Source organism: Sinocyclocheilus grahami, unplaced genomic scaffold (assembly GCF_001515645.1).
Source record: "Sinocyclocheilus grahami isolate Dianchi unplaced genomic scaffold, SAMN03320097.WGS_v1.1 scaffold557.1, whole genome shotgun sequence".
NCBI lineage: Eukaryota > Metazoa > Chordata > Actinopteri > Cypriniformes > Cyprinidae > Sinocyclocheilus > Sinocyclocheilus grahami.
The window spans coordinates 186,929-201,274 of record NW_015505736.1 but is presented as its reverse complement, the minus strand read 5'-3'; the positions used below and the strand labels follow the sequence as shown (position 1 = coordinate 201,274).

Here is a 14,346-nt window from a genome sequence, read left to right as displayed (position 1 = left end):
GAGGGGATATTTGAATTATTTGTTAATAAACTAATGTTTTCTGAGTCAATGTTGCAAAAATTAATCTGACGAACCTGACTCGCCATCCTCATTGGACGTGCCTTTAGAGAGAAATGCATCTTTACGGATTACATAATGAAAGAGTTTTTGTATTCGATTTGAATTATTTCGTTCTATAGTAGTAATTTAAAGCATTCTATACATTTATCATGTCGGTGAAGCGCTCAAGACCAAGAGGACAGAAAGCGCATCCGGTTTGTTTTCCTTATTTTACAAAAGCACAAGGTTTTGTTGATATTGTGAGTGCACACAAATACAAGTGCAATGCAATGCAGTTCCGAATGATGTATACTATTACCTTTATGAGCAAAAATGACAGCGTATTTTTAAGATTTCACTGTTATTAAAATAAAATGCAAGTGATGGCGCTGGCGCCTCCATGTCCTGCAGAGCGCACTTTAGCTTCCACTCTCCAAAAAAACGATTGGATATGCGCCTAACAGCGCTCATTTATCTTGGTTAAATGTTTACATGAATACTGTGAAATGCATAAAGTGTTTTATGTCTGTTTATTTTAGGCAAGTCGTGTTGGTTTGAGAAGGCTAAATTGATCAAACATAATGCTCAACTCACTGTCTGCCGCTGTCGCTTGGTCGTTCCTTTAAAAAACAAAAACTTGAATTTAATAAACATAAAATGTTCCAAACATATTTCTAAATTAACTTAAAGAAACAAAAATAAATGACCACTTTGCCATTAAAAACCAAAACTGAACTATTTTAATAGCTATGTAATGGGGAAGAGAGGGAGAAAAAAAGTCATGGTATCCAGTCGGACTCGGGCCGAGAATTCTCATAAAGCTGTTGGACAAGGGCAGGGCCCGTGCAGGGCTCTATTCGTTCCCTCGTTGCCCCCAAACTGTCCGGGCCCATATGCACCTGCAAACCCAGACGCTACACCATGGTCTTATTGGTTCGCTTCATTAAAGTTTTATGTAAGCGACTTCGTCATTGTAGTATTGTTGATGTTGTGTGTGTGTGCGTGTTTTTCATTAAGAGTAATATTGAACCAACCTTAAAAATGAATTTTGTTTCAAGAATAGGAAACCTAACGTTAAAGATCAAAATAAACGCTACAGATGTGAGAATGCGAGATTTGTTGCTGCTGAGGTAGACGCTCTCGCTCTTTCTTTGCGGTCTGTAGAAATTGTTGTTAATTCTTAATTTGGGAACGGCAGAGACATGTTACAGGTTATAATATAATCCAAAAATCATGGCAACAAATGATTTTTTAAGTCAGTTTAATAAGTTTAATCAGTTGAAACTACTTTCACAGTCAATTTGATTAAACTTAACTCATATTTAACCATTGCTTCTTGTCATTGTAGGCTTAGGCTATTTTTTTCAATGATTTTTAATGAATATACAAATTAGTCAAATTAACATTTATTTTTTATTATATATTGTTCATTAATTTATTTTTAACACCGCACCCCCATTTTTTAGTTGGCTAGTCTCCAGGGGGTCCTGCAGCACCCCCAGCACCCCTACTTCCTGTGGTAATGTGCGTGTGCTAAGTGAGTGAACTTCAAAGATCACACAACAGAATTGTGCGTGCGCTCTCTCTCTCTCTCTCTCCCTCCCTCCCTCCCTACCGTTAAGTAACTTGTGCATTGTTTTACTTACTTGTTTTTGACATATCCGACCGAACTACAAACTTTCCAGTGATGTCTGTGAGAAAGATATATTGACTCGACAAGCTCGCGCATCTGCGCCGCCGCACGCTCAATCCACTCAGCGTGCTTTGCTCGCGCACATCAGCTATACAGGCGTTAATACTGAATGTTTAACATTATATTCATTGCATACATATACTTCGTAGTAGACAAACTCCATTCTGCTGTCTGTTGTTGGTGTTTCATTGCCTGAATATGGCGCTTATCACATGCTGTGTGGTATCGGCGTTTGGTATCGGGGCATTTTAACGAGTACAGGAGACCAGTATCAGCCCGTACTCTGTGCATCCCTAATTAAGACCCTAAAGAATCATATCAACTTGTGGAAAATGGGCATCCGATGACCCCTTTAAAGGATTAGTTCACTTCCAGAATAAAAATTCTGTCATTGTTTACTTACCCTCCACTTGTTCCAAATCTGTACGAGTTTCTTTGTTCTGTTGAACACAAAAGATATTTTGAAAAATGCTGGTATCCAAACAGTTGATGAGCACCACTGACTTCCACAGTATTTTTTTCCTACTATGGAAGTCAATGGTGCTGATCAACTGTTCGAATACCAATATCTTTGTTTGTGTTTAACAGAAGAAAGAAACTCGTACAGATTTGGAACAAATGGAGGGTGAGTAAATGATGACAATTTTCATTCTGGAAGTGAACTAATCCTTTAAATAGCCAATTACTTGTGCAAGTCAATAACAACATTACTCATAGATATAAAGAAAACTTGCCTGTTGTCTCACAAGCCAACCACGCCACAAAGCCTGAAGATAGACAGCGGCATTGTGTCGTTGTCTTAGATTTTCTTCTTTAATTCTGACCAGGCGTAAAAATCGGAAATGGCGCTGTAGAATTATGGCAGCATCCCTCTGTTGGCGATAGCGACATCTTTGACTATAGCCTCTGAAAGCGGACTGTATCGTCACAGCAGCTGTTATTTGCTGTGAAAAAGAATAGACTGAAGGATTAGTGATGATTTCAAAAGTTACTAAACAACATTTATGTCAAAATACATTTGTGAATAGGATTGTTTCTGTAGCTTCAGCAGTTCTTTGTAAGTCAAAGCAAAAGTTTTCTATGTAGCACAACAAAATCGACCCAATTATTTAAAAAATAAGTCAAGACCTAACAGACCAAAATAAATACTTCGCAATACAAGCAAAATTACACAGGATAATGTCATCAATTTCTGTATAAATGAATGGACTTTGATAACGGTTTTCCTGAAACTTTTTTTATCTGCAAATAAACTTTAGTTAGACAGTGTGTATTTAACAGAGCAATGTCATCACTGCACAAGGTCTATTTTGCTTACCGGAATTTGTACAAACTGGTGACAAAACAGTGTGACATTTCAAAGCAAAGTTCACCAACATTTAAAAAGTGCACTCAATCTCTTTTTTTCTTATTAAAAAGTGGGTCACGTTCACGTCATGATCCCTTAACCAGCCAAATACCACTAAATATATCTCAGTAATCTCCTATTATTATTCAATACTTTCACTCATGGAATATGCTAATGTTAGTTGACAGCACATTTCTACAACAGCAATTGTAAACTTTGCTTTAGAGTAATGCTGCTTCCACACAACTAGGTGTCAGTATAAGTCAAACATGACTGCCCCTTAAAGATTTTATAATAAATATTGATTCCCACAAAAAGAACAAGTACCTTTTGAATGGAATCTCTCACTCTTTGACCGCTCCACAATGCCTGGATGTATAGAACAGACGTTCTAAACCTCAGGAATTCAGCATGCTGTTTTCTGGCAATTAGAGTTTCCCTCCATCTTTGCTGAATGACTTGGACACTGCGCTGGACTGCTAAAAATCTTGGAGTGGAGGACAAATGGTCATGTTGTGACTCCATGTGACAATTTAAAAGCAGAAGAGAATAATAAAATATCCTTTATTTGTTACCTTGAACGTTGGCGTCTTGCTTGAATACACCGACTAATGGTTGCAACAGCAGCTTGTTTTAAAATGTAATCTCGTCTAGCTATGCGTCCTCGGAACCAGGCCTGAATTTTCCGGGCAGCTTGTGCTCGCACAGCATGTTGTCTTGTTTGATAAGCCTGAAATGCTGTCTGAGGTAAACCAGAGATAAACCGAACATGAAAATCAAATATACACACTTAAATCCAAAAATCTAAAATAGGATCATCAGCAGAAACACAAAAGTGTATATTACAATAAACAGAAACAGAAGCAGGATTTTTGCAGTAACAGGTGCTAGAGAATCACGGAAAAAATAAGAAAAAGTTTAATTGTGTATTAATGTAATTTTACATGTTTTTACATGCTTACTTGTATCAGAACAGCTGACTTTTGCAGTTGAAGAAACTGTGCACGCTCTCTCCGGCAGAGGCGAAAAACTCTGTAATGCTTCTGTATAACCAAAACAGATTCCTTGAGATGCTGAAACCGGCGTCTTTCAATCATCCCTCGATAATGTGCCTGTTTGAGGGTTTAAAAAAAAGAAAAAAAGTTTTGCCTTCCCAGTTAAACCTCCTACTCACTTCTGTTGAATTTCCAAAGTGATACAGGATAAAACAAATGAGACAAATAAGACAGAATACAAGTATAGTGAATTGCATACCTGAATTGTGATGGCACTTGCACGCAATCTCTGAAATCTTCTGTACTCAATGTGTCCACGCACTCTGGCCTGAAGGATTTTTATGTTCTGGAGTGTCTTCAGATAACTGCTCCTCTGCTCTACTGTTGCCCTATGAGCTCTGCAATGCTTTTGGAGAGTAACAGTTGCAGCCTGCAACCTGCAGCATCTTCTCCGGTCCACAAACATTCTGTAATGAGCTTGCAACTTCAGGACACTTGAGCGGAGCAACACGTAGCGCTTGCGGTATACATGCATGCGCATAGCAGACTGAATCTTGATTGCAGCCCGCCTTCTTTTTGCAAGCCTCTTTACTAGCATTCCACGCAATGCAGATTGCAAGGTAAGCGTAGCTTGCTTCAGAGCAACAAAACCATTTCGATCTTTCTGAGCCAGTTTACATGATCTGTACCACTTTTGGATGAGTGTTGCACTTGCTTGCATCCTGGCATGCTGAACTCTGGCGCAATGGCCTCTGTACGCAGACTGAATCGTGATTGCTGCAGCCTTTTGTTTCAAGAAACGTTGTCGTTGGACAGTCATCCTTAGGTAGGACTGGATGGTTCTTGCGACCTTGGTCCATCTGGCCAGTTCTCTCCCCTTCATCCCTCTGAAAGACTTCTGCAGGCATACAGCGGCATTTCTTACCTGCTGGTATCTACACATCTGCTCGTCTCGAAGTTTCAGGGCTCTAAATCGCTGTTGGAGAACCCTGGCTGCCCAGTGCTGTCTCTTAAATGCTGACCTCTGCTGATACATCCGGAAAGCAGCCTGTATGATGATGGATGCTTCTTGCTTTTCTGCCAATTGTCTCCTTAGAGAGTGTCTTCGAAAGGCTACTTGAATGACAATGGCTGACTTTCTTAAACGTAGATAGTTCTCACGATCTGCTCTGGCCTGGGTGTATGACCTGCAATGGCTCTGGATAATGATAGCTGACAATCTCATGGCCTGGTACTTAGCCATCTCTTTGTGTCTCCTAAAATAAGACTGAATCAAGACAGCTGCTTGACGCTGTTGTACTAGTTTCCTTCTAACTTTAAGACCTCTATAACATGCCTGAACAACAAGTGCACCTTGGCACATTTCAAGAAAATGCTTTCTCTGCTGTTTCGCTACATTTGTGGCACGGTACCTTTGCTGAATGACAATGGCAGCGCATTTCATGGCTAAATACCGTTTACGAGCACTATAAGCTCTGAAAGTTGCCTGAACGGTGGTGGCAGCCTGATGGATTTGCTTCAAAGTCTGTCTGGACTTCATGCCACGATAGGCTGCTTGCAGAATCAAGGCAGCACTCTTCTGTTCCTGCAGTGCTGCCATCTCTCGTTTCATAATTTTGTTAGCTCTGAAACGCTGCTGAACAGTACAGACCGCCCACCGAAGTCGCTGGAAGCGCAACTTGAGGATGTGTTTTCTCACATGGGACTGAATGATTGTTGCAGCTTCAAGCTCTCTTCGGATCTGTCGCCGAACCTGCATTCCTCTGAAAGTTGCTTGGATTGCAACAACAGCTCGGCGTTTAGCAAAATAATCTCTCCGATCGTGCCTTGCTACGCAAACGGATCGATAGTGTCGTTGACAGAATTCAACAGCAGCTCTGATAGACAAAAAGCACTTTCTTTGTTTGTAGGTAAGGTACTTCCGTTGAATGACTGTGGCTGCAAAATTCATTCTAGCAATGTCACTGCGTACACGGTTTCCTCTGTAAATTGCCTGAATTGCAATTGCACTACACCGTAGCTTCAAAAAGTTCTCTCTCGCCTCTTTTCTCAGTAGATGGCACCTGTATTGCCTCTGTATGACCAATGCAGCCAGTTTCATAGCTTGGAATGGCACTTGAGTTCTGTACATTTTGTACATTGCCTGAATCACAGTGGCCGCTTTGTGTTTTCTACCGATTTCTTTCCTTAATCTCATCCCTCGGTACAATGCTTTCTATCGATTTCTTTCTTTAATCTCATCCCTCGGTACGTAGACTGCAAGGTGATGGCAGCTGCTCTCAAGGAGCAAAACCTTTTACGTTGTTGCCTTGCCCTTACAGTTGCTCTATACTGTTGCTGAATACGAATAGTGGCATTTCTGAGAGCAAGGTAATCACGGTGTTGCTTGTATGCTCTATATGTCTTCTGGATCATTTTTGCAGATTTGTGCCTTTCTGCAATCTGCTTTCTCACCATCATTCCACGGAAAGCTGACTGGATAAATATGGCCGCTGTTTTTATGGCTGCATATCTCTTCACGACAGCATTTTTAGTCATCATTGCCCTGAATCGCTGCTGTAAAATGGATGCGGCCCACTGTTGTCTTTGGTACTTCTTGCGCTGGGAATGTCCACGGAAATGTGCCTGAATCACTGTTGCAGCTTGGTGAGATTTTCTTAAATAGTTGCGAACTTTCATTCCCCTGAATGCTGACTGAATAACTACAGCGGCATTTTTCGTTTGCAAGTAAGTAGCTTGCATGCATTTGCCAACTCTGTAGGCTCTGTATTGCTGCTGTATGATGATAGCTGCACACTTTGCAGCAAGAAAGGCAACGCATACCTTATGCATTCGGAATTGAGCTTGAATGATAGTAGCGGCTTGATGCTCTCGTCTCAGATTTTGCCTCACTTTGGAACCCCGACATATGGCCTGTAGAGTTATAGTTGCCTGCCTCAAATGGACGTAATGGTTTCTTTCCAACCGTCCAAGTGCTAAAGCCCGATGACATTGCTGAATGACAATAGCAGCACGTTTTAGAGCTAAAAACCTCTGATGGCACCTATGTGCTCTTATCACAGACTGAATCAAAGTTGCTGCTTTGTTTTTCTTCTGCAGTTCTTGTCTTGCTCTCTTGCCACGATAAGCACTCTGTAGCACAATGGTCGCTCTTTTAATTTCAGTGTATTCTGCGTACACCTTCCGTCCATCTCTAAAGGCTCTGTATTTTCTTTGAATGACTACGGCAGCCTGTTTCATTTCCAAAAACCGTGTCTGTGCCACATATCTACGGTAGTTTGACTGAATGATTCCGGCAAATCTGTGGAGTTGACTGATCTTCTTCCTCCCAGCTCGTCCTCGCCAAATTGCTTGAATTGTCACTGAAGCGAGTTTAAGAGCCATATACTCTTGTCGTAATTTGTCTCCATGTACTTTTGCTCTGTATCTCTGTTGCAGAACAATGGCCGATCTTTTTAAACATAAATAGTTCCTTCGAGCCATAAACCTCCTGAAAGCAGTTTGAATCAGAAGTGCAGTTTGGTGGTGCTGAGCCACAGATCGTCGGACCTTCCAGCCACGGAAAGCTGCTTGCAGAGCAAAAACTGCTGATTTAATCTTGAAGTATCTCTTCTGTTCTGCTTTCCTTAGCATGCATGCTCGGAACCACCTCTGAATTGCGACTGCATTTTGCTTCATTTTAGATACGTGTTGTCTGACAAGGTAAGCCCTGAATGCACTCTGAATGACAACTGAAGCATTATGCCTTTTCTTTAAAGTCTGGAACTTGCATCTTTGAAGGTGACCTCTAAACCATGCTTGAACACAAACTGCTTTGCTTTTCATATCCAGGTACTGGGTTTTACAACGCTGCATTCTGTACCATGCTTGAATGCACAAGGCTGCAGCATTTCTTTCCAGCAATTTATTTGCGTGCCACTTCTGGAAAGCTGCTTGGATTACAGAGGCAGCATGGTTTTTCTTTAGGAGACTTTGAATCCTCCAAGCTTTGTATGTTTTCTATGGGAGGACAAGAAAATTCTAATTAAGATTAGCCATCTAGAGATAGATCTATAATTGATCTATTAATTGGCTAACTGCTGAAATATTAAAATTTTACTAGGTACAGCGGTACAGGATGAGCTGTATTACATAGTCTTAATCCTGAATATACCTGAATTACAGTTGCAGCTGCATTTTGAAGAGCAAACTGTTTCTCTTTTTTCAGCCCTCTCAACTTTTCCCGTGCAACGTATCCTCTCCAGAATGTTTGGATCATGATGGCTGCCTTATTCTGTCTGATCATTCTTCTTCTCAAGATGAACTTCCGCACAAGGGCTTGAATTTTAGTAGCAGCCAGGTTCCTTTGCTGTGCATGCAGAGCATATTCAATATAAGACAAAAAATCTAAGCACAACAAGGTTCCAAGCAGCTTAAAATTAGAAAAACTCTACCGTTACCTGAATAAGCTTAATGTTCTTTTGTAGCTTGTATCTCCGCCATGCACCCTGGATGACCCGGGCTGCTCTTGTTTCATTGCGGAGATCCAAAAGACGGGCACAGAGGAAGGAGAGATAGCATGTGACAACCTGAGTTTTAAAAAAAGTCACAATTTATCAATATGCATTAAATATACATCAAAATGAAAAGCATTTCTACACAACCTCCGATTTTTTTTTATGTATGTTTTGCTGCTAACCCAAAATGTGAAAGGGGATTACAATTGTTTTTACCTTTTCATTTGGGATAGTGTTGGACATATCCTCTGGATTTATCATAGCAGGCACCCCTCCAAGATAAGACACAGCAGTGTTCACCAACTGAAAGTTACTTCTCTCTTTCTCAAGTAGCTCTTTAAAGTCCACTGACAGGGATTCTGAACCCAAGGCAAAAAAGCAAACCTTTCTGAGACATTTACAGTGTTAAATTGTATAAGTTACCACACTATTATAGGAATGCTTAATCTTAAATATATATATATATATATATAAAAAAGTCATTTACTCAAAGTACCAGTTTGTATTGTGGGCAAATTTTCAAAAGAGCAGTCCGAGTCAGTCGAGGAGTTATTGAGCTCCACTCTGCCACGATGGCCACATTCAATGGTCTGCGTTGTTCTCTGTTGAATCTCTTCTGCAGGGAGATGACCAGGGTGGTAATGATGAATGAGGTAGCACAGGATACGACCATCTGAGAATGACACCGTGAAATTTTCAGCCTGGAAAAATAATGGAGAGATTTTGCTCAGAGAAAAATCCTATGCAGGATACCTTATTTAAAAAAATATGTATTAATAACTCTCTGCAGAGTGAATAAACAAGCAAACTATTTCTTTAATGTGACTCACCTTTATGTTGTAGAACTCACAAACAGCATTGACCCAGTCCATGAGCAGTGTCACTTTTTGGCTGGGATGTTCAAATGCTTGTCTTGACTTCATCCTTGTCACTGCAACCCCACTGTTAGCCATTAATGAGGCCAGCTTCTGTTTAGTCCTCCATGTTTTCCTGAGGAAACTGATTTCCTCTTTGAGTTGATTCTCATCAAGTAGCACTTCCACCTATGAAAATTAAAATACATCAGAATGTAAGGCCAATGTTTAAAAGATCACACATATGATATTGAAAGGTTAAAAATTAGCAACAGTCAAACTAATTATTTATCCAAAAAAGGGGACTGGAAGATATGTTATTCAGCCCTAGTTGATACCTGGAAGGCAAATATGATTTTCCACAGAAGGTTTAGGGTCTTTTCCCTGTGTCCATCCACAATGTCTCTGGAGTCAATGTTCGCTCCTTCAAGATAATGGAAGCAAATTCAGTTTGAGTTTTTTTCCCCGATTATAAAGGCATTGCTAGTTATTTACTGCCATGAAACTCACCATGCTCATCTTTAAGGTCAACACCTTTGTCTTTCAGAACCTGTAGTGCAACATCAACATTGTGCACTTTCTGCAGGCGGCTAATAGCGGGTATCCGCAGCTTTCTAGACAAAGTCCAGTCCAGAGTGAAGAGCTCCATGACCCGTCTGAAGATTAATATAGAAACATTTAATGAAGATATAATGAGATTTTGGAGGCTTTTTAAATGTCAAATCTAAATATTGGCTTGGGTAACAACAGCGATGATATTTCATTATGACGCATGAACAATAAACCTGCAAAAACGAACATTTTCAAATCAAACATACACCAAACGAATGCCACATTTCAAATCAACAGCAAGATTCTTCACAGCAAAGTTGAACTCATCCAGAGGAGTCTGAACATGGGATACTGCTAGGCCCAAGTGGCTGAGGTGCCGTGACAAAATGCCTTCACCGCAGAGGAAGTCCCGAGAAAACGCCAGTAGCAGATCTTTGCTTGACTATAGGGAAGGAAATACAGAGAAATAAAGTGCACTATTGTGAAATTCCTTATTGTGTTTTAACTGCCTTTTTCTGGTTAATATCTATATACATAGACGCACGCACCTTAAATTCAGCATCCATGCAGAACAAACAAGGATCATGTTCGATCAGTCTGGACTCTTTGGCTTTATCCAGAAAGCAGACCAGCAGGATTAGTTTCTTTAGAGTGAAGCGAGATAGCGCCTCCTCGTGGCCTGATGAGTGAAAGTGAAATAATAAAGAACCTGTTGTAGCAGACACTGTTTGCAACAGTAAGAAGAAATAATAGTAATAATAAACACTATGGGGAAAAAAATAGAAATATTTCAAAATAAAATTAAACAAAAATCAAATTCATTTACCATCTCTGTACAAATGAGGCACTTTAGGGTGTCTGAACTCAGCGGCTAAGTCTGGGTTCCACAGGAGACGTCCAAGAATAAACATGGCCAATCCCATTACATCACTGTTGCTTTCAAGTGATATTAGCTCTCCATAGATTGTCTGAAAAAAGCAATGGGTAAGAGATATGTCATGCATGAAATCATAATGTAATGTAATATTTTCAGCAACAAATGAACATTATGCTTTCACAAAGAAAAATTAATACCTCAAGTCCGATTCGCAGCCAAAGTGGATTGAATGATATCAGCCAGTTAAGAACTTTCTGACGCTCACCTGAGAAATGAACAATAAAAGGTGAAAAATCAGAAAAAGATTCACCTTAAAGGCACAATATGTAAGATTTTTTTATTAAAATATCCATAAACCACTAGAACAGTGTTATATATTTTGCTAACTTATGTACTTACATTATCTCAAATGTTTCGAAGAATGTTTAAATTCAGAGAAATAAGCAATTTTAACTAGTGACACGGAGCGTGTCCATAGTGTCATTGTGTCGCCTGCCAATGACGTCATAACCCCTCGATTTCCGGTTTTGTAGAAAAAAAACACTAAAGACGCTTTAATATGTTGTGCGTTTTAATAGACCGGTGACGACCGCACAGAGTAGCATTATAACAGAACTTTCAAATGCATCTAGTATGATAAAACAGCGCTGATTTACCCCACATACGCACGACCGGAAGGAGCGGAAGCGGTCGACTGTGGCATAATAAAAGCTCTGCTGCTTTCGAGCCATGTGTCACGCTTGTTCAGCGGCCTCGTTTCACTTTGACAGCTTTCAGCCTCACCCTGCTTCATACTACTACGTTAATAAATCATTAGCTCATCCATGAACATGATTTCTGCCCGAGTCCCGTCAGATTGCATCGGCTGTGGGGATGAAGACCACAACTCCCATGATTCCACACTCAGTCACAGCGTCATCAAACTACGCCTTTGTCTATTTTGAATACGTACCCTTTAGCAGCGAAAATTACATATTGTGCCTTTAAGAGGCTTGCTGAAAAACGAAAAATAACATTTGCCCATTAAAACAAATACTTAGAATATTTAGCATAGTAAGAGTGTTTTTAGTAGTATGATTGTTTTTTAATTAATAGTACTACAGATTAAATTGATAAACATTGACAGTAATGACATTTGTAATGTTAAAAGATTTATTTTTATTCATCAACGAATCCTAAAAAACAACCCTATCATGGTTTCCACAGAAATATTAAGCAGCACAACTGTTGATAATAAAACATGTTTCTTTAGCACTAAATCAGAATATTAGAATGATTTCTGAAGGATCATCTGGAGTAGTAATGCTGAAAATTCAGCGCTAAATCACGGAAGAAATTACATTGGAAAATATATTAAAGTACAAATATTTAAATTATAATACTATTTCACAAAATCACTGTTTTACTGTATTTTGGACCAAATAAACGCAGTCTTGCTGAGCATAAGACACTTCTCAAAAACATTACAACAAACACTTAGTTGTATAAAGAGATTTCCCATGTCATACAAGCATAATTCACAATGACAAAACATATATCGTATTGCATCTCATACCTATGTCCTTCCAGAGATGTCTGTCCTTTCGCACAAGGAGTCTCTTGGCTTCTACTTCCAGCTCCAGTCTCTGGATGGCCTTTACCATGGTGTCTGACATAAAAAGCTTGCAAGCTGCTCGCCGAAGGCGGTTTAGCCGTTGACGGGCTGTGTAGGTTCTAAAAGACATCTCTTCTTTTGTTGGTGCTTTGGGTATATTGAATTTGTCGTTCCCCATAGTTAATGATAAGGCATTCACTAAGACGACACAATAAAAGGAAGAAAGATGTTACAAGAATGCTGCTGAAATTACTTAAAAAGCAAAAGATTCAAAATCTTACATGAAGGAGAACAAAAGCGCCTACCTTTGGTAACTTCAGTAGCAACTTTGAAATCATCAGGAGTGAGAACATAATTCATCCACCAGGTGAAGCCCCGCTCCTGCTTCTCAATCCATCGCTCATCATAAAACATGTTATTTGCAGCAAATGGCAGAGGATGCCTTGGTATGGCTGTCAAGATTGTACAATATAAGCAAGTTATGCCACACAACAAAAGAAATGATAAGAAAGTAGCCATAAAAACATACCAGTCTGTGACGGCTTTATAAAGGTAAATTTGGCCTGTGCTACAGCCACGATCCTTGCAGGCTTTCGACTCGAGATGCTCAGTGACTTCACAGACCGGCCATCTATATGAGTGAAATACATTTAAATGGTATCCTTGGTCATACTAAACTTGTAGTGCACGTTATTCAAAGCTTATTTTAAGACATGTCATTCTAAAAAGAAGGAACACAATGTATTCTTACCTTTTGGAGTCGGTTTTGGAGAGGATTTCTTTGGTGGAGGTTTTGTGAACTTTCTTGAGCTTGGTGGAGCTTTAGGAAGGAAAAAAAAAAAAAGTTCTCAACTCCTACAATGTCCAAATTATTTGGACATTAATGTTGAGATATTTTGGACCAAATATCTCAAATAATGTATACCAGTGTGTATTTGAGAATGCATACTAAATTTTTAGTATGACATTCACAATGAGTACACTTGACTTACCTATAGCTTTGCGGTGCTGTCCAGATGTGGACCTTGAAGTGAATGTTCTTTCATGGCTTGGTCTCTTGGTTGCATGTGTCGGAGCACGGCACTTTTTTGCTTGGACGTTTGTCTCGTCTTCTAACTGACCTCTCAAAAACTCATCACTTTTTCTCTTTTTACTCTGCACAGGAAACTGGTCCTGATAAAGACCTGGTTGCACTTTGTCAGAGACGTTACCAGCTGCCAATTCCAGACCACTTGACGGACTGCTACTAACCATGGTCAAAACTTGAGGTCGAATGGGAGATATAGAGGACAAAAGCGGTTCAGGAGGGGATAACTTTGAGGTTGGCTTCTCTTGTGTAACCTGCATTGAAGTTACAGAAAATTTGGACTCTAGTGCCACATCTGGACTTGAATCGGAGCTGATGACAGGTAAAGCACTGTCAGGAGAACTTGCGTTGGATTCTGCATTATTAATGCAAGTTCAACTTTGAAAAAACATACCTCGAGACTTTATGGCGGGTTTTTTCCCCATCCCACTGCAACTCGTGTTTTGAAATGAAAAATGTACTCTGTGTGATTTCGGTCCTTTGTATTAAAACTATGCATACATGCATACATACATGATGCTGTTTTGTTTAGAGTTGTTTAAGCAACTTAATTATAATTGGTTTATAAACATTATTTTAAACATTATGCACTTTGAATAAACGTGCATTAGTAATATTTTGCTCGATGCGCCCTCTTGTGGCCTCAGGAGAGAAGCCAAAAGCTTTTCTTCACCCTAACTGAAATTATGCATTTTAAATGTGAATATAATTCAAATTTTGATCATATTTAAGTAAAAAATTCGAATTTAGTTTTTCAGCTATGACGACGACAGCCCTAGTGTCAACTTCTCCAGACTGTAAAATGGTGGAA

The 14,346-nt window shown here is 39.6% G+C and overlaps 1 protein-coding gene across 1 annotated transcript in view; it reads right to left on the bottom strand.

The window, feature by feature from the left end:
• The window catches only part of LOC107556171 (abnormal spindle-like microcephaly-associated protein homolog), a gene marked incomplete at its 5' end in the record, with an annotated part of 28,364 nt that extends 14,467 nt beyond the window's left edge, over positions 1-13,897 (bottom strand). The window contains 22 exons of the mRNA XM_016239220.1: positions 2,467-2,676; positions 3,408-3,567; positions 3,656-3,822; positions 4,043-4,192; positions 4,335-6,241; positions 6,286-8,074; positions 8,229-8,423; positions 8,515-8,643; positions 8,788-8,930; positions 9,068-9,272; positions 9,402-9,614; positions 9,764-9,849; positions 9,936-10,081; positions 10,244-10,419; positions 10,526-10,656; positions 10,804-10,945; positions 11,052-11,119; positions 12,410-12,646; positions 12,754-12,900; positions 12,978-13,079; positions 13,200-13,268; positions 13,441-13,897. Of these exons, the coding sequence (XP_016094706.1) occupies positions 2,467-2,676; positions 3,408-3,567; positions 3,656-3,822; positions 4,043-4,192; positions 4,335-6,241; positions 6,286-8,074; positions 8,229-8,423; positions 8,515-8,643; positions 8,788-8,930; positions 9,068-9,272; positions 9,402-9,614; positions 9,764-9,849; positions 9,936-10,081; positions 10,244-10,419; positions 10,526-10,656; positions 10,804-10,945; positions 11,052-11,119; positions 12,410-12,646; positions 12,754-12,900; positions 12,978-13,079; positions 13,200-13,268; positions 13,441-13,897 (7,029 nt within the window). The remainder of the gene's footprint in view (positions 1-2,466; positions 2,677-3,407; positions 3,568-3,655; positions 3,823-4,042; positions 4,193-4,334; positions 6,242-6,285; positions 8,075-8,228; positions 8,424-8,514; positions 8,644-8,787; positions 8,931-9,067; positions 9,273-9,401; positions 9,615-9,763; positions 9,850-9,935; positions 10,082-10,243; positions 10,420-10,525; positions 10,657-10,803; positions 10,946-11,051; positions 11,120-12,409; positions 12,647-12,753; positions 12,901-12,977; positions 13,080-13,199; positions 13,269-13,440) is intronic.
• Positions 13,898-14,346: the final 449 nt, after the last annotated feature.